We start from the raw sequence: 20,231 nt of genomic DNA, 5'->3' as shown, positions 1-20,231 counted from the left end.
TTTCTAAATGCCTCAAAATGCATTCATGATTGCAGGCTGAAAATCTAGTTGCAGGACTTCTCCCTTTACTTTAAAAATGCTTAAAAAACCCCTTTAATAAGTTAGTGTTTGTTGTCTGGTCATGTACAAACCCCAATCTTTCTCAACTCATGCTGTGAAGCTGTCTTCCCACATTGCCAAGTCATGTGTGTTTCTCCATTCACTGAAGTCTGTTCAGAAGTATTTTGTGCTTGGGAGAACTAGTTATTGGGGAAATGCCTCAAATTAGAGCCACAAACTCTAGCATTGTTTGGGATGCCACGTTTCCTCTCCTGAAACAAGTGCTGTCTCTACAGGACACCAGCTGGAATGATATGCTGTCATACCATAAACAGTTTGTGGGCCAGTCATGCAGAAGTGGATTGCCTTTTTCCAGAACTGCTGTGCCCATTGTTGGGCAGTGACAGGTTAAAGGACATCTCTGTGATTGCTGGATGGAACTCGTCTTTTTCAGGCTGGATAAAAACTCCAAATGCTTGTTCAGGTTAATAATGCCTGGTTCAACTAGGGGAGTTAATGTATCTGGGGCTGTTTTGTGAGTTCATATGTTTCAGTAATGACATGTGTTGTCAGTTATGATCCTAATTCTTTCCTATGCAGGTGAAATGAATGTACATGACTTCTCTAGTGAACCTGGCTAGGTTTTTGCACAGATGGGATTTTTCTTTGTCTTTAACTAAAAGTTACACTTTCCTACTTTTTTAGTAATATCTTGAAAGAAGGATCTCAAATATTCTTTTCAGTCTTGTTCTGGGCAATTTCCTAATATTGTTTATATGCAAATATTAACACATTGGTTATTGTTTGTGTATACATCTTTTTTGTCATCAGGAAAAGTTGGACATAGGTACAAGAAAAGAGGTGGATGGAATGGGAGCACCTGAAATAAAGTATGGAGACTCAATATGCTTCATACAACATGTAGATACAGGCTTATGGCTCACATACCAGTCTGCTGATGCAAAGTCTGTAAGGATGGGTTCTCTGCAGCGAAAGGTGAGACTGTAAATAGGAATGCATTTCATTTACTCACAGTCTGGTAGGGTGGGTAGGGGCTGGGGGGTTGGGAAATTAAGAGAGCTACATGAGCCAGCTAATTTCTGGGTTTCAAATATTTTAAGCATGCTTGTCAGATGAGAGAGTGAGGTTTTTCCAGTCACATATTAAAAAGTTAAGTGGTGTACTGAAGGCCTGACAAAGTCTGTGTGTTAACCTGTAGACATTATCTCACAAATACTGATAAATCTGGATATGTTTGATTTCAACAGCCTATAGAATATTCTAAAATACCTTTCTTCAATGTAGTTTGGATTGAGGCTTTTAATTAGAGATATTTTTTCACATTGTATTACCTTTTGGGTTAGAATGTTTAAGTCTTGAGTCCTGAGATATTTATTTATAGAATAATCACAGCCAAGCTGCATAGATGCTCCAAGCTGCTAGCTCAGCATCATAAAGTAGGGAAAAGATTCTTTTGCAACTTAACAAGATAGTGATTTCCGTGACTGTTTTAGATACCAGAACTACACAGAGCAGAGGTTTAAAATATTTATGTGAATTGAATTGAATACCTTCAGAGCCATGACAACTAGACATGAAAAACTGTAAGTTATTGGAACATAGTCAGAAAAAGCCAATAATGCCCTTAGAAATGGGGACCAGTAACAAATACATGTTACGACCTTGTCTGCTTTAGGGATTTGCTGCTCTATAAGGGAAGTGTTTTGAATGTTGGTGAAAACAAATAGCAAATGAAAACCCCTCAGATTTTACTTTTTGTGGCTTTGAGATTATTATGGCACTAAACCTATTGGCTCAGTACAGGTGTGTACTTGGGCTTGAGAAACGAAACCATGAAATAACCTGTTTTAAGAAAATTTTTATTTTTGTATGTGACTTCATCATTTCCTAGCCTTCCTTTCTATGTGAGTTTTCAGACTTCTTATCTAACATCTCATTTTGCAGTGAGTGCTTCTTGCTTTTGTTTCCAGGCAATAATGCACCATGAAGGGCACATGGATGATGGTTTAACACTGTCCAGATCTCAGAATGAAGAATCCCGTACAGCACGTGTCATCCGTAGTACAGTCTTCCTATTCAACAGGTTCATAAGGTGTGCTTTTAGAATGATCTTTTCATCACTTTTCTTTCTTTTCTCTTCAGTTTTATTCAAAGTTGCCCATTAACACAACAGAGAACAATTTATCCTTCAGAAACAAATAGATCAGTGTTTCTCAACCTGGACTTTATGTCAGTTCTTTGTGTTATCAGCAGATAAGCACCTTGACAGATACTGGTCAATTTTCTTCTCTGTATTCTAACATTTATTTATTGCTCAATCTTGATTTAAATACATAAACATACTGAAAAAGAAAGCAAATCATAAAAGACATTTTTCCTTACCAAAATGGCTTTAAGCCATCAGCTTCTTCTTTTCTAAGCATGGCTTTTAAAGGTGATCTTCCTTGAAAAAGAAAATTAAAATTATACCTTCTTTCTGCCCTCACATTACACATTGCTGATATGTTCCCTTTTAATGCTACTTGTTTCTTTAATATTTCGAAACGTGAAAAATGTTGTGTTTTATAATAATTAGCCATTTAAAAATCCTGTCAGATGTGTGTAATTTGCATTTATCTTCCGATTCCTAAATAACACTGATAAAATGCTAATTCTCAAATGCTTGTGATTTGAGTAATTGATGAAAGGCCCTTTCATCAGTGTAGCTTGCATTAGAAAAAGAATGATATGCAGTAAGACTGTATGGAATGACAAGAATTTCATAAGAACTCATTTGTCACAAGAAAAAGTGTGACCTGAAGCAACCATGTCCTTTGTCTGTAAGGGCACAGACGAAGACACAGTCATCTTAATTTGTTGGAAAACATGTAACAAGGTTCTTAAAAAAAACCAGAACAAAATCACCCATGAGGAAAATTGTCTACAGTATGAAATTTGAAATACAAAGGAAATGTAAGCCCTAGGTCACTTTGTAAATAATACACCTTCATAGAATCTTCTAAGAATGCCATAAAAGATAAAGACAGAGAAAGGCAATTTAATAATAAGGTTTCAGAAATCAAGGTATTGCTAAATTACAGTGGAGATTTTTGTAAAGTGCACAGGGAGTCCAAGGCAGTGTTTAGCAGTTTAGATTTGGCAGGATGTTACTACAAAAAGAAAAAGCTGAATTGAAGAGGATAAAAATTATTCTTTTAAGTGTATGCTCCAGTTCTTCCTCATGAAGTCAGCATAAAAATTGCACTTTGGTTAACATGCTCACAATAAAAATTAAATTTTAAAGATAAGGACTTTTGTAGCTATCCTTTTGAAACTTTGCATTATTTGCAAAGGGATTTAGCTGAGCAAGGGGCAGCTCTAACATGGATGAGATCAGTCAGCCCTCTGCTTCTAAGAAAGAATGTTCTTAGACTTTAGCTTGACTTGGGTATCAGGGAAGCTATAAGGCTAAAGAAGTGCTGAGACAGAGTTTGTAGAAGTGCTGCATCTTTCCACGCTGGAAAGGGCTTAGGAACAGGTTGGAGATGTGTTTGAGAGCCTCCATGGACTATCTGGAGCCTCCACAGCACTGCAGGACTGGTCTCTTTAACTTGTGTTCCATTCTAGTTTCATGATGCTCTGTACCAGTTTACAATAACTTCATATTCTGCCCTGCCTCTGAAACTGCTACATCCATAGGTAGGATATTAAAATGTGGTTTTTGGATTTGGAAAATAAACACCAGAAATAATATTTTTCATGCTTTCAGGTTTTGCTTGAGAAGGGAGGGGTAGGCTCTTAAATGGAGAATGGGCAGATAGGAAGAATTTTTGACAAGTTGCTGTCAGAAAATGAGCTTTGGCATCTAAACAAACTTTGCTTTTAAATAAATAAAGACTTTTAATGATAGAGTAAATTAATTTTTAATTCTCAGGAGACTTTGCATCTTTTTGCAGGGGCCTTGATTCTCTCAGCAAGAAAGTGAAGTCTTCCACCATTGATTTGCCAATTGAGTCAGTCAGTCTGAGCCTTCAGGACTTGATTGGCTACTTTCACCCCCCAGATGAACATTTGGAGCATGAAAACAAACAAAACAGGCTCCGAGCACTGAAGAATCGCCAGAACCTCTTCCAAGAAGAGGTACATCTCTCAGTTTTACTCCTGATTTTCCACTACTGTCTGCAAGTATTCTTTCACTATAGCTGTGGTGTTGATGTCTACTATGGATTATGCTTGCAGTGGGATTTTTTTATCCTATAAGAATCAAACTACTTGCTACATTCATAATTACTTTAGATGTGCTGTTTTTTCTGCATATTTGAAGAAATGCATTTATGGTCTTACTTTTTTTTCCCTTTTATAATAAAATTAGATGACCTTGTGCCTTGAACTCTACCCATAATTTTCTCCTGATGTGTGAATCATTTTTTTCTGTTATAATCTCTTAATGTTGAAGGATGTTTTGGTTTACTAAACATTCTTTAAGCATTTTGTTTAATATTATGTATTATTTCTCTGGTAGTAATAGTTGCCTATACTTTTTGTCAGATGCCTAAACATCCTCCAGAATAAAATCATGCTGAAAATTGTCACTAATACTCTGTATTTTTCTTTTAATTTGATCATCCCAAATGGCAGATATTTATTACCTCCATCAAGGAAATTTTTTTGTTGGGATTGCTTGTTTGATTTCATGCATATATTCTTGTGTTTTGCGTATCTTGTCCTGCATGTTTCTTTTCTTAGATTTCTGAAAATCTATTGTGTTTGGATCCAAAAATACTTGCTTTTTTCTCTGATTATGACAGCTTTTTTTATTTTTAGGGTATGATCAACCTTGTTCTTGAATGTATTGATCGCTTGAATGTATACAGCAGTGCAGCTCACTTTGCAGATGTAGCTGGGAAGGAAGCTGGAGAAGCGTGGAAATCTATTCTGAATTCTTTGTATGAATTACTAGGTAAGACATATTATGGATTACTTGATAGTTTTAGCTCAAAATAGTGAAGAATAAAGAAGTATGTAACTGTTGTAGTACAGAAGAATTTCCACTGTGCAGAAACTTAGAACAAAAATTAAGCACTATTTTAGCATTTGTAGTTATTTGATGTGTTAGCAATCAATTAAAGAAGTTATTTCAGGAATTATAAACACTTAAAAGTATCCAGCCTAGGTCCAGAGAGTTAACATCTCCATGAAATCAGATGATGCTTTTTGGGGTGTAGATGGTAGATGATAGAGTATAAAATTCTGTGGTTTGGTTATTCGTAGATGTAGGGTAGAGTTGAGTTTTTTTGTTATAGTTTAATTTATCTCTTGTTACATTAAGCACAGTGCAGACTGGAGGAAGTAGTGGCTTGATTTCAAATCTGCTAGAAAATTCCTTCTGAAGAGTCTGCCTGTTTTTTACTTGTAGTGATGATAACAGCACACAAGCTTTTGTTGACTTCCCAGTCTGTGTGCCCCTCCTGCCCTCTGATGTTTCTTCTCTAACTGCATTATCTTCTGGCAGCTAATGCTTAGGAAGCTTGGCTTTGATCTGGCTATGATGAATTTGTACATTGCCCTGTTCTGAATAATGCTGGATCTGTACAGTAATTACATGGATGACAAATGGATATTGCGTGCTCAGTCTTGCTTCAGCAAACAGTACTTTGTTTTTTGAGTCTGCACATAAATAGAAGTAAACTGTGATGCCAGAATTCATGTCTTTTGCCTTGTCATTGACGTGTTGTATTTCACTGTGATGAGAATGAAGGCACTTACAAATGCTGAGACTGGAGACTATCACATATAAAAATCATATAATCTTGGAATGGTTTGGGTCATAAGAGACCTCTAAAGATCATCTAGTCTAGCCACCTCGATTGCAAAAATAAACTTCCTTATGCTCAATCTACTGTCTTTCAATTTAAAATAATTGACATATATCTAGTAAAGCATTTCTCCATTCTCTATTATGAATATATACATTCACTGTGAACTCGTACTAGATCCTTTCGCATTACAAAAGAATGCCAAGGAATATATGCAGTGGTGTAATGTTCATGTCTGACTGACCACATCATGGTTTTTATTCCTTTAAAACTGAATGCTGATCTTGTTTGGAGTGTTGGACAATAAAAAAGCAACTGTAGGATGTTATTCTTTGTTTCCAGTTTTAAGTGTCTGTGTGCTTCATTTAATGCACAGTTTTAACCAATGAATACTAACCTTTCACAAAGTTGTGCTGAGCAGCATTTATGAAACCATCTGTGTCTCATTACTGTTAATGAAGTTAAATTTAGTGATGTGTTAAGCACTGAACAACTGCCTTCATTTTATGTTCCCACCTGAAGCACAGTGAGATTGTGTGGCTTGCCTATAACCAATGAAAAAGTCACTGTCAGAAACCAGTGTTCTTTAGTTTTAGTCCATGTGTTTGAACAAGATGTTTCCCCTCTTATGATTTCCAAGTATTTTGAAATAACTGTGCTCATAATTAATCAAAGGTGTAATATTTCAGGTTCCATTTTTTTTTCTATTATATAATACAGCAAGTAAAAGGGTTTTGTGTGTTTGTTTTGTTATTAGGATTTTATTTTTCTCATCAGAAAACTGGTGAGGAAACTGCCAGTTTACAGAACTGCCAGTGCTCCAACATTGCTCTTCCTCTTTGCAGATAGCTTCATGTCCTATTTATGTTGTAAATCTAAAAATAAGTGCTCTAAATTTAACATTTTATAAATAAAGCAGCATAAAAACATAGTTGCAACATAATACAGTGAGTTTGTGCAACAAAAACCCATGGATTTTAAGAAGACATTGCCTCTTAGCAGGACCAACAGTCTCTGTCTGCTGCTGGAAATAATCAGAGATACTTCAGGTTGAAGTAATTTTTTGGTGGCACTGGAAAGTTTGCGCTGTTCCACACATCAGAGAGAAATCTTTGTGCCTCAGTTCTTTCTTGGAGTAGAGCAGATGCTTCTCTGAGAGCTTGTGTGTGTGCCTGCAGATGCATGTAATCCAGGGCAGGGCAAGCTTGTGGGTGCCTGCAGTGTTCAGGGACATTTCAGTTCAGCTGTACCCACCAAATCAGTGCATGATTCAGTCTACTTCAATCTTCAGCTTAAAGCATGAGGGTGAAACATTCAAAGCAGTTACTTTCTCCTTATAACCTTGTCAAAAGTATAGCATACAGTTCCTAGACAACTATCTTGTTTTACTTCATATTACTCTTGAACAAATGTATTGTAACAGTAGAAAATAATTTGCATTCATCACCTGTTTTATTTGCTTCACACTCTGCTTTTGCATTGTTTTCTGTCTTTACAAGAACATTGTTTTTCAGAAACTTGTTTCTATAGTAGCAGCTGACTTTTATGGTATAAGTACAGGCTTCTTAATGTAGAGCATTTTGTAGGATTTATTGAGATGATTGTAGAGCCAAAATAATTCAAATTCCCTAAAGGTCAATTTAATATCAAAAGTGTTTCTCGTACTGAATTCCAACTATCAGTTATATTATTTAAATTTAAATCTAGAGTATTAAGAATTAAAGGTTAAGATTGTATCTTACTGGATCCTTTCTGACAAGAGAACCGAGGAATTATTTGAATTTAAATGCACTTATAACTGTGATTTAATTTCTCTCTCTCTTGCTCTCTTTTCCCAATAGCGGCTCTGATTCGAGGAAATCGTAAAAACTGTGCTCAATTTTCTGGATCTCTTGATTGGCTGATCAGCAGATTAGAAAGACTGGAAGCCTCTTCTGGTATGCTTTTCAGTATTTTAATTTTCTTATTTGACCAGTTCTAAATTTTTTAAAGTTGGTGATAGACTAGTTCAGCCTAATTATAATAAAGTTCTTATTATGAGATCTTAAATTATATTAATAAAGTGAGATTTATATTTGTAACATTTTTTGCATACTGGTTTCAGTTGTACTTCTACTCTAAATTCCAGCAGTCTTGCCTTTTCCTTGACTAGCTGGATGTAGTGTTACTTTTAAATTCAGACAAAGCATTTGATAAAATAGCTGTTCAGTAGTGTAAGTTGTATGAACTTGTTTTCTAATTCTATTATCTTCCCTTTTCTTTGTAAGTCTGCATGTTTTTTAGGATTTGCATCAAACTAAATACAATAATAGTCTTATGGAATGGATATAATTTATTCTGCCTAACAGTGTTTACCTATGTAATACGTACACATTTTCTTTTTAATCACCTCTTTTGCTCCTGAGGTGTAAATTTCAATTTAAAGTTAACAAGAAATGTTTTTCAGTAGCAGTTGAGACTGTTTTACTTTAAATATAGTACTTTTTACAATTTGTTTGGAAGACTTCTAGAGAACCTTTCAAGACTTCTTTTTTGAAATAATGCTACAGTAAATTCAAAGGACAGGAAGATTTGTAGTCAAACCAATGGGAAACATAGTTACAATAACAGTGTTTCATGGCTCTCCAGTTACATATTTATAACATCTTCCCATCATCTTCTTGGCTTGGTGTCATGTGTTATTCCATGGAATGGAAAGAACATAATGATTGATGAAAGAGTTGTCCTCAGGAACTGAAATTGCATTCCCTGTACGATTCCTTCTGTTCCTCAATCATATGTCTGCCACAGACTGATGGTGTGCTCAGGCATCTTTGAAATACCTAGGCCAGGAAGGATGTCCCCCATTGCAAAAGTTCTTTGTTTTATATTAGACTGGTAAATGTCTGGGAAAAAAAAAAAAAAAAAAAAAAAAAAAGGCACAGGCATAACACAGCCTTTTAAAGTGGCAATCATAATTGAGAAATACCCTGCTATTGCTAAGTATTCCACATATTTCTAGGAATGCAGGTCACCATTTGGTATATATTTATAAATTTCTTACCTCGGTTGTATTCAGTGGATCAGCAGCAGCCACGAGAACAGATGTGTCCTATAGTAAACAAGGTGTTTGTGTTCCCCTCAGCTTTGAATGCCATTAAACATTCATGAGCATTTTGTTTATTTGCCATAAATCTGTTCCTGAGATGAACTGACCAACAACATGGGAAAATATTTGTCAAATGTCAGTGACAGGAGTGTTCTCCTTCTCAGGGCTGAGGGTAAACTGGCACGGCATTCACTAGCTGATTGACAAGATCTGTGGTGGTTGATTGCACTTGTAAAGAGCAGTTACACACTGATGCTTCTCCTGTTACAGAGGTTTTTCCCTTTGTCAGCTCTTGGGGCCAGGAGAGATTTTAAGAGTCAGTTTCTCTTGGGGCCGAGACTGGTATAGAGACTTTGAAGCATTTGCCTGTGTGAGCCCCTCTAAACAGCAATGTTTCATGGAAGTACTTTTGCAGAGTTTTGTTTCTTGTTTTAGTTGCGTATCTATGGTCTTAGGGCAGGGACCTGTTTTACTACTGGCTTGCTTCCTGCTTCTGCCCTGCACCTGATCTCTTTCAGCCTGGTATGATTATCTCTGAATGCTTGAGCAGCTCAAGAGATGAGGCAACAGGAGCACAGGAGTCTTTGCCTGTATCACTACTTGAGTTCTCAGATGGCTGCTTACAGCATGGGTGTCTAGTTAGAGGTTTGCAGATCATCCTGTCATTGCAGCTGTACACTACAGCGGGTGATCCTAACTAAATAGATGTTGTAACTGAACAAAATTTGTGTTGGTTTACATTATTATTTGGGGAAGCTGCTCTGTAGATGCTGCTATCTCCTTACTCTATTAAGCATTTGAGTTACTGAACTTAAACTGAAACAAGCATTTGAAAAATGTCAAAATCATAACTTAAATGATTTTGCCACTATGCTCCACCTTTGGTATTACAGCATTAATTTAAGGAGAATGATCTCACAATTATGCATTTACATGGGATTTGATTGCAACCTGCTTAATTTCAGTGTATATCACAAGATTTTAATGGTGAAACTATTTCCTGAATGACCTAATTTTACATCTGAAACTCTCAGGGTAAGGGCTTTCAAAAATAATGCAAAACTTTTCACTTAGCTTTTGAAGGTTCAAGACGAAAATTCTTATGACAAGTCTAAAAGTGCTGTGTTACCTGGTTTCTGTTGGGTATGTATGTACTTTTAGATTTTAATATCAAAATAAAAAGATTTGAAAATTTAAAACTTAATTGTTTATGATAGGATAGTAAGGTATGAGATGCATTCTCTAAACTGTAGAATATTCTGATACTAGTGGCTCTGGGTGAATCTCCTGACATGCTGCAAGAACTCTGAATGCACTAATATTTACAATACTCATTTACTCTGAGTTTCCTGCTAGGAACTAGGCCACTTGTACTCCATCCCCATCTGTATTGGTAATGTAACTTCCATGTTGCCTCCAAAACTGATTTTATAATAAGGACTTTTTCTGACTTTGAGGGTGTCAGTTATAAAAGATGCTAATTAGGATGTGCTTTAGTTATCCTGAGAGGCACAGTAGGTTTAGCTTTTAGTATGTAAATGTAATTCTGTGATTTTATGTGGGATGCTTTCTTGCCAGATTTTGAGCTTTATTTGGCTTGATGGGCTGAGGATAGTCACTGTTTTAATTTACAGTGGTAGATCTTCAATGGAGAGAAATACTGGCTTATATTAAACCTTTAATCTAAGAATACTTGGATACAGATATTCACATAATTGGTTTTTTTTCAAAAGTAAAGTGTTTATGAGGAAGAAACGCCACATTCTGTTAATTGCCCCAAACATTAAAGTTGCCAGCTACATCTTCTGTATGTGTTTTCTTGAATGTATTGCAATAAAGATTTGATGCTACCAGCTATTTATAAAATTCCTGTTTTCACTTTTTTCTTGTCCTGGAACTAAAAGCATTATGAAAACAGAATAAAGGCATTAAATATATAAGCAGAAACTGTGAATTGATTGTACAAATTAGACCAGAAATTGATTCATTTCCCAAGCTTCACTGAAACAAAAGAAGGAAAATTGTGATCTGTCCAAGTAAAAATATGTCGAACAGTAGACCATGTTAGAAGTGAGATATCACACAGCTGCAATGAAAATGCTTCAGCTGTTTCTTCAATCCATAAATTAAGACTATATTAGTCTTTCACTCTGAAATATATTCCAGATGGGATTAACTAGTCCTATTATAATTTTAAAGGTGTTAAAACATAGGTAAAAAAATAGAATATGGCAAGTTAGTAATCTAATTTTGATGAATATGTTCATTGCAGGAAGCTCTGCATCCTGCAGTTGAGCTGCTGGTTGAGCTCTGGGTGAGATCAGAAGCCTTGAACTGTTTACTCTTAGCATAGGAGCCTGTGACCCAGGCAGGTGACACTCAGAGACATGGCAAGAGTCAAAGACCCCCAGATTTCCACATGCTTAGATGGTAAGGATATAAAAGCCCAGGTGCCTACAGACTCATAGACTGTTCTGAGTTGAAAGGTGCCAAAAAGGATCTCTGAGTCCAATTCTTAAGTAAATGATCTGTACAGGGATTGAACCCACACTTGGTGTTACTAGCACCGTGCTCTAACCAGCTGAGATAATCTCAGGTTCCTGTTGGGGATCTGTCCTTGGTACCATGCAGTTTAAGTTGTTATTTTGTCAGTCATTGCACCACAATGAAATTATTTTAAGGACTGGACATTTTAGACTCTGCTAGGAGAAACTTGGGGTTGAGTTGGCAAGGACACCTGATCCAGCTGTGCAAGTGTGTGAGGTGTGTAGCTCTAAAGGGGCCATGGTTCAGGCTCAGGTGGTGCAAGAGTGACTGCCAGAGTGACTGCTGAATGGTTGGATAGGGAAGTTTCTTTAACATGAATATCCTCCAAGTAAAGATTTTTGGAGGTTTGGTTTTTTTTTTGTTTTTTCTTAAATGATTTTTCTTTAAGTGCATGCATTTTATTCTAGTATTCTACAGCAGGACATGAGAGGAGTCAACATATTGTCCTGACTATACATGCTTTCTTTCATCTGGTAGTCATTAAGAATTTTCACTCTCCTTACCATGAACTCTGCATATCATACTGCTTAATTGTATTAGATTCAAATGCTTACTGCTTTACTGCCTTGAGCAACTCCAGTGAAATTGGAACAAGTCTAGTTGTCTTTAATGTAGTCAATCTAAAAGCGAATCAGAACAGACACAGTACACTCATTTGCAATTTTTTTCTGAAACGCAGGGAACAAAATGTGTTTGGTAATTAGCATTCAGATGAATTCATGAAGGTGCTGGGGCAGCTGGATCTAATTGATAACATGCATTTATTATTGAATATTTCCATCTTCAAAGTATTTTTATTCTGTTATTGAAAATATTAAGACTACAAAATGAACCCTGTGTACTATTTTAAGGCAAAAGGTTATGACTCTACCTACAGAAAATTCCAAGGATATGGTTTCCACATTTATGTGGTGTCCTTTAATAGTGGATTACTACTGATATTGATAAAGTGTGCTTCAGTGCTACGATGGGAGGTGGCAAATGTCCAGTGCCATGTTTTGAATGTAATGATTTTTGTGCATTCCCAGATCACCGTGACACACAAAATTGCTGATCTTGTTCTAGATTACTCCTCTAAATTAAGGATCCATTTGTAAGGTTTTTCTAACCTCCCTAGGTAATTTTATCAGGATCAGTGACACCTGACTTCGTCTGGTTGGCAGGCTGGGTGGACTGGGCTACTGCTATGTTGCTACAGAGCATCTGCTCTTTTATCTGGCTCTCATGACTCTTGGGTTTCTATCCTTTTTAACAATATTGCTACTGTCAGTATTCGTAAAATCGTAGAATGGTAGAATAATGGAAGTGCACATCTATTGTAACATAGATCCCTACCAAATTCAGGTTTAGTATGTTCCTTTATTTATAGTTAAGGTTTGCTTGTGCTTAAACTTTCAGGGCTGTAGAACCACTTTGGGAGTTCATCTCCAGCTCATCTACCTGCATTTTCTTTATGTAGTTTACATATGCATGATTTTGTCTGCAAATATATTAAGCAAATATATTGTTTGAAAACTGTTTACTTGATGAATCAAATTGTCCCTGTGTCTGTTGTACCTTTTCTGCATTTCAGTCCTTGTGTAGTCCCTACTCTTTATTAGTGATGACAGCCTATGTCACTCAGACCTCTGGAAAAGACATTAAATAGTATGGGGATCAATGGTGATGGTGCTGTAGTTTATCTGTAGCAGCTGATGTTCTCTTCCTCACTAGGATCCAAGAAAGGCCCAAGTACTCTCACTGAGACAACCATCAAACAAAACCACTATTTTTCCCACATCAAGGGGAATTTGCATGGAATGAATAGTAATAGGGCACAGCAAAGAGCAGAAGACTCATGATATGGATTTTGCTTTGCAAGGATTAAGCTGAGTGTTTGGAGACGGGGCTTGAGTAAAGGGCTGAAAACAGAATGATGAGAGCTGTGCATTCCTAATAGGAATTGCATATCTCTAGATTTAAGGCAGATTCTCAGCTTTCCTTCAGCCCCTTTGATTTTTCTCATTGTGGCCACAACCGTAGCAACTGATAATGATGAACTACATGTACAGTATTTGTCTTTCCCAAAGGTAGAAGATCCCAAAGTGGGTGTTTATTTAATCTGGTACACATGGGAGGTTGTCTTATTTCCCCAATGCAGAGAAACATTTTAAGGCTAATGATTCTTCAAGGCAATGGCTGCTGCTTTGTTGGGTTTGTTTGTAATATAAAATGTTTCTTGAAACTATTTCATGTTCATGAGCACCAGATTACGAACTATTATGTACAGTTAGGACTTTATATGCATTTCAATGAAATAATTATTTTTTGCCCCCCAGGAATTCTAGAGGTTTTACACTGTGTGTTGGTAGAAAGCCCAGAAGCTCTAAACATTATTAAGGAAGGACATATTAAATCAATCATCTGTCTTTTGGACAAGCATGGAAGAAACCATAAGGTAGGTAAAGACTAAACAAATAAATTTAGAGGAACAAAGCAAGCTCATTGTTCTGTGTGGAAGTTAATTTCAAGTGTTTCAATGCTGTTTCGATAATGAGGAATGAAACTTATCCTAAAATGTATATGAGCCCTTTGAAGAAGCAAAGAGAAATATTACCCTCTTTTTGTCAAAAACATTGATACATAGCAATTTGCGAGGGAAGTGGAAAGAATGTTTTAATGTTAGGAGAATTTTAGAATTGTTCTAAAATAAAACCATTGTGTTGGATGAATTACATACCATTACATGTCTTGCAGTAACAAGGTATAAAGCATTACATTGCCTGAAGTAATGAACCATGATGATGAAAAAGTACTTAAGGTTAAAATAATCTTTTTTTCAGGTGTTGGATGTTTTGTGTTCTCTCTGTGTTTGTCATGGAGTAGCTGTGCGGTCTAATCAGCATCTAATCTGTGATAATCTCCTGCCAGGAAGAGATCTGCTCTTACAGACACGCCTTGTCAACCATGTGAGCAGGTACGAAGAAAAAGGAAAAAATTACATCTGTGAACAAAGTAAAAAAACCCAATTTGTGCTTAGAAGAAATAGTCACTACAGAAAATCTCTGTTACTTTCAAAACTTTTCTTATGATATTTTATTCTTACTAAGATTTTAAATTCCCTTTGCCCTAGTGATTAAATTTGAAACATGGATCAGAGAGAGCTGTCATAGGCTATAACTGTCCTAAATGGTTTTAAATCTGCAAAGCTGTAATCACTTCTAAAGATTGTGGTCTAGATCTAGCTGTGCATTCAAAATATTGTCAACTGATATCCTGTGATTGCCTTTATATTTATGATCATGTGAGGATTTCCTAATCAGCTTTGGTCAAAATTAAGAATTTAATGCCAAACACCTTCACCAGTGCCTAGAATATTTAGGGAGTGCCTTCACCCTTCCTTCTACTGACAGAATTATAGGAGCTACCTTTAAGCAGACATTAATAACAAGATGAGGTATACCATCTTAAATTGATCAAGTGTAGTTTACAAATATTATTAAGTAAGGGTTTTTTTCAGAGTTTTAATTGATGCTAGGGCCAAAGAATGTGGCTTTGTGTGAAGATCTGTGGGATGTTCTGTCACAAACTTTTTATTTTTAAAAGTCTCAATCATTGGCTGAGAAGTAAAATTGAAACACAGAAATAGTACTTGCAATTCAGAGTTCATAGGTTCATATGAAAACCATAAAAAACCCACAGTGTATATCATAAGAAGGCTACTTAAAGCTAAAGGATCTGGGGAACTGATTGATCATCTCTCTTAACTTGGCCACACCTGGAATACTATGTTCAGTGTTGGGCCCCTCACTACAAGGACAGCCTTGAGGTGCTGGAGTGTTCCAGGAAACAGGAGTGGAGCTGTTGAATGGCCTGTAGCACAAGTCCTATGAAGAATATCTGAGGAAACTGGTTTGCTTATTCTGGAGAAGAGGAGGCTCAGGAGAGACCATATCACTCTCTAGAATGCCCTGGAAGGAGGCTGTAGCCAGCTGGTGTTGCCTCAAGTTGCACCAGGATGGATTTGGTTTGGATGCCAGGAAGAATTTTTTCATGGAAAGGGTGGTTAAGCATTGGAACAGGCTGCACAGGGAAGTGGTGGAGTCATCATCCCTGGAAGTCTTCAAGAAATGAACAGACATGGCAGTTAGAGCCGTGGTTTAGTTGTCATGAAGACATTTGATCAAAGGGTTGGACTTGTTCGTGTAGGTCTTTGCCAGCCTCAGTGATTCTGCAATTCATGATTAAGCTTCTGAGATGATTTTGGATCTTAGACAGGGAACGTAGACTTGTCTTTCCCAAATAAGGTGGTAGAAAAAGCAAACTAGTTGCTTCATAATTTTGCTTTGCATTAGAAAGATGTGAATGAAAATATTCTTATTCTTGGAAAGAATAAGGAACGTAACATTTTTTCAAAAATCTATAAGACCAAGGAATCCTTGAAGAAATTTAATGTTAGACTAAGATGTATACCTTGATCCAAAATATTCTGCAAAAGAACTTTGTAAGTGGAACATTACTTTGTAAGTGGAATTTTCTAAGATATTGCTTTTTAACACACTTATCTCAGGGAACTAGAAAGTTCTATGCACAAACCTCTTTTGAACAAGAGGAATTTGGCTGATTAGGTTGATTAAATCATGGAGTCTGGACAAAAACATAATAAGGTGCTATTGTGTTCAGGCAGGTGATCTTGCTAATAATTTACAAATAATATAAATTTTTTGGATGACAGTTTTTGTCAAACAGATTTTGTCTTTAAGGACAATAGATTTTTGACTTGGAACAATGTGAATAGTGTCTATACTTAAACATGTGGCAAAAGTATATGCTTCTAGAAGGAAAGTTTATTAGTCTTACCTGATAAAACTTGTTATTTTATAAGCAACCAGATGCGTAGTTTGCTATTACACTGACTTGTATTTAATCACCCATACCAGCATTTTTTCCTTTCCCTGTTCCAGAAAGCACACTGGGACTAGCTTAGAGCTGCATTTTTGTTGATTAGTCAGCTTGAATGGAAAAAGAAAATATTTATATCAGTAATAACCCAATCTAGTGGAGGAATGTGAAGACCACATACACTCAGTCTAGAAGCTGAAAAGGTTTTTTGCAATATGGGTAGGCAACCATTGAAGAAATATAGCTAGTATTGATTTTAGATGCTTCTGTGCTCCATGGCTTTAATTCAAGATTTAATGTCTTTCTTACTACAAAGATGATGCAGACATGATTGTCTGGAGACATATTTTTTGGGGGGGATGAGAGTTTATATTCAATATTATCCCCAAAATCTAATTGGAAAAACATAGGGTTTTTTTCCTTTCTTTTTTCCTTCATGACCTTTAGATATGCCTCTGCATATTGCTCTTCAGCTAGATATTGAATATGGACAGTAGTAACTTGCCTTTTTAAAGTAGTCTTCTGAAGTACTGTAAAAACAGTAGCAGTAGGAGCATCACATTGATATTAAGAATTTCTACAACCATGGCAAATTACTGAGTTATACAGGACTTGGAACTAGGAAGAGGTACAAGAGAATTTTGAAATAGAATAACTCTTCATTTTTGTATTTTTTTAAATGTTATTCTCTTGAATGGATAATCAGTATTACAGAATGCAGTTTGCTATGTAAAATTAAACCTGCAATGTGTACTTAGTACACTTATGTTGGTAAATGGTGAATAGCTGTGATTTTTTTTTTTTTTCAGGATTTAACATCTACTAATTGTTCAAACACATAAACCAATTACTTTTGGTATCTCAGTGAGGATACTGTTTCTGCTGCTGAAGCAAACAATTTTTTTACTTAAAATGTACAGAACATTTTTCACCAGGATAAATGAATGAATAAATAACTAAATATACTGCCTTTTGGGAGCTAATGTTGCCTAGAGGGTGCCTCAACTTGTCCAGAGCACAGATTGCTATCCATTATTACTGTTCTCATGGGGGCATAAATGGCACAGCAAGCTGAAACCTGGATAGAATCAAGAAAGACTATAAAGTTTTACGGGTGCAAGTGAAAAGTACTGGAGCTCTTTTTTCCATTTTTCTAGTTTTAGGAACAGTCACACAGGCCAAAGGGTAATGGGTACAAGTATCTCCTGGGGAGATTCTGATTGGAGAAAAGAGTAACATTTTTCATAATGAGAAGAATTAATCTTTGGGATAATCTTGCTGGGGAATTGGTGGATTCCCCAACACTGGATGCTTATAAGGCTCACAGGACAGTGTGCTGGGCCATGTTCCCCTGGCTGTGCTTTAGTCAAGAGGGGTTCGACCAGATGATCCTCGTGGTCTTTTCCAACCTGGCAACCTGTGTGATCCCATGAAGTAAAATTACTTCTGTTGTTTTAATCACACAAAACATGCTTGAAATTTGAGTCAATAAAAAGTATGCAGCAGTTCATATTGTCCTTGAGATAATATATTAATAACTATTTTTATTCTTTCTGTTTAAGCATGCGACCCAACATCTTCTTGGGGATTAGTGAAGGCTCGGCCCAGTACAGAAAATGGTACTATGAACTGATGGTGGACCATCTAGAGCCCTTTGTGACTGCAGAATCAACTCATCTACGAGTGGGCTGGGCTTCAACAGAAGGCTACTCACCCTACCCAGGGGGAGGAGCAGAATGGGGAGGAAATGGTGTTGGTGATGACTTATACTCCTATGGCTTTGATGGTCTACATCTGTGGTCAGGTATTCTCTTGGGTACACTGTGGTTGTTATTTATTTTTGTTTAAACATTATAGTTATGTTTGCAATCCCAGTGAATTTTGTTTCAACTGCAGCCAAGTGAATCAGTTATTTCAGCTGACACTTGGAATATACAGAAACAGTAGCCTGTATTAGAATATGATTGAAACTGACATGGTGTATTGAAAAAAACTGGTTTATATTAAGCAGTGCAGGTAGACTAATAATTTACATTTTAGCTTGGGATTTTGGAGGGTAGGTGGGCAGGAGCACTGTGTATTCATGGTAACTATGAAAATTTTATTTAAATCTTCAAAGCTGAAAAAATTGAATTATGATAGTCATCTGGGTTTGTAATTCCTATGTGGTAGTGTAAGAACAGTCTGAGAGATTTAAGTAACAGGACTCTTCATTTTTGATTTTTGTTTTTTTTTTTTTTTCCAAGCCAGATTTTTATTTTGGGCCTTTAGAAGTTCACAGATACTTCAGAGAGGTTAAGAAGATGTTTAAATATGTTTTTTTGTTTGTTTAAAGATATTTTTATGTAGTTATGTTTTATTTGCATACATTGAGACTGATTATTGCAAGACTTGCAGAATAGCATTCCTAGCTTGTATATGATGCTCAGGTATTCATCTTTGGAATGTTCTTGGCTTGCTTTGGCTCTATTTGTTAATAGTAATTTATGCATGAAGATTCTAGTGTTAGAGAAAGCTGAACTCAGTATCTAAAGTATTTTTATTTACTCTTGATTCCACAAATACCTTATTCTCTCTTCAAATTGGGTTAGCTCAGCAAAATCAGAATAACAATGATAGCTTGTTCTCTTTTTCTTAATCTTTTTTACAAGTTTTAACTTTTGTGAAAAGATTCCCAGACATTATTTGAATGGGTAGTCCTAAAGTTGGACAGTCCTTAATTTCTTGAAAGGAGATATTACTGTGATTTCACCTTACTGAGAGAATTTATTTTTCTTTTGATTTTTGAGAGATCATTGCGCAGTAGTGAACTAGAGAAGTGCCTGGAAACTGGGAAAGGCTCATTGGATCAGCAGTTGTTTCCACAATAAAGATGTGAGAGGTTTTCTAAAGCAGACAAGAGAATTTAGTGAGTCAGCTGCATCATCCAAAGTTTTTGCAGTTTTGAGGCATTGTGTCTTGATATTTGGAAAAGAATACAGTTTTACATTTAAAAAGAACTTTCCAATCAAAATAGCAATGGGTTTTATTAATAAATAATAGCATATCAACTGGAGTGGTATCTTAGGAAAGAGGCTGATACTTAGTCTCTCACGTATAGTGAGAATTACTTTGGAACAATGATGCATAATTAATGGTATCATTACAAGTGTCGTGACTGAGTTTGACAGAAAAAGTATTATTACAGAAGAACCAGAAAATAATGAGCTAACCAAGATAGCTTTTGTACTTAAGGTCACTTTTAGGGAGGAAACAAAAGATTAGTGAAAAATTTATTTTTCTACCCACTGCAAAATTTTCTGTCAGAAATGTAGCAGAAAAAATGAATAGTTTTTGTGGTTTTCAAGTCAGTAATTCTGCTGAAAAAAAAATCAACTCAAACCACATTTATATCTGCAAATTTTTCTATTTGTTGTGAATGTTACTGGTAGATTTCAAAAGATTTGTGTCTTCTTCACTGATATTATTGTGTAACACATACATACCTCTCAAACATGGAAGTACTTTTGGTTGTTGCATATTGGAAATCGTGGCCTTTCTTTTGCTTCCACAATATCAGGCTATATCTTGATATGGCATTTTAAGAATAAAACTTCTTAGCATGAAACATTTACTGTATTAATGAATAGTAGCAATAATTTTTGCCCCCAGGTTTCTGTTCTGGACCAAGCCTGTATGAGGATCACATATAATTTGCATTGGGTTTTTCAGTCCTGAAATGACCTGTTATGAGGAAGTGGAACTCATAGATTCTTAAAGCCTAGGGCCAGAAAAGGCATTTAGATAATTTGATCTGCTGTGTATTCATCAATGACTAATGCATATTTCTGTTAGCAGTCAGCCTTATATTGATCACCATA

At 36.0% G+C, this 20,231-nt stretch overlaps 1 protein-coding gene across 4 annotated transcripts in view; it reads left to right on the top strand.

Moving 5' to 3' along the window:
- RYR2 (ryanodine receptor 2) overlaps positions 1-20,231 on the top strand; it is a 369,436-nt gene that overhangs the window by 181,586 nt on the left and 167,619 nt on the right. For all 4 annotated transcript variants that reach the window (XM_079298135.1, XM_079298134.1, XM_079298133.1 and 1 more), the window contains exons 12-19: positions 871-1,035; positions 2,031-2,152; positions 3,996-4,179; positions 4,864-4,999; positions 7,697-7,792; positions 13,809-13,927; positions 14,313-14,446; positions 17,934-18,175. In XM_079298135.1, coding sequence (XP_079154261.1) covers positions 871-1,035; positions 2,031-2,152; positions 3,996-4,179; positions 4,864-4,999; positions 7,697-7,792; positions 13,809-13,927; positions 14,313-14,446; positions 17,934-18,175 — 1,198 coding nt within the window. The remainder of the gene's footprint in view (positions 1-870; positions 1,036-2,030; positions 2,153-3,995; positions 4,180-4,863; positions 5,000-7,696; positions 7,793-13,808; positions 13,928-14,312; positions 14,447-17,933; positions 18,176-20,231) is intronic.

This window comes from Erithacus rubecula (assembly GCF_903797595.1).
Source record: "Erithacus rubecula genome assembly, chromosome: 2".
In the NCBI taxonomy this organism is placed as follows: domain Eukaryota; kingdom Metazoa; phylum Chordata; class Aves; order Passeriformes; family Muscicapidae; genus Erithacus; species Erithacus rubecula.
The sequence above is the reverse complement of the archived record's forward strand: the minus strand, read 5'-3'. Positions and strand labels throughout refer to the sequence as shown.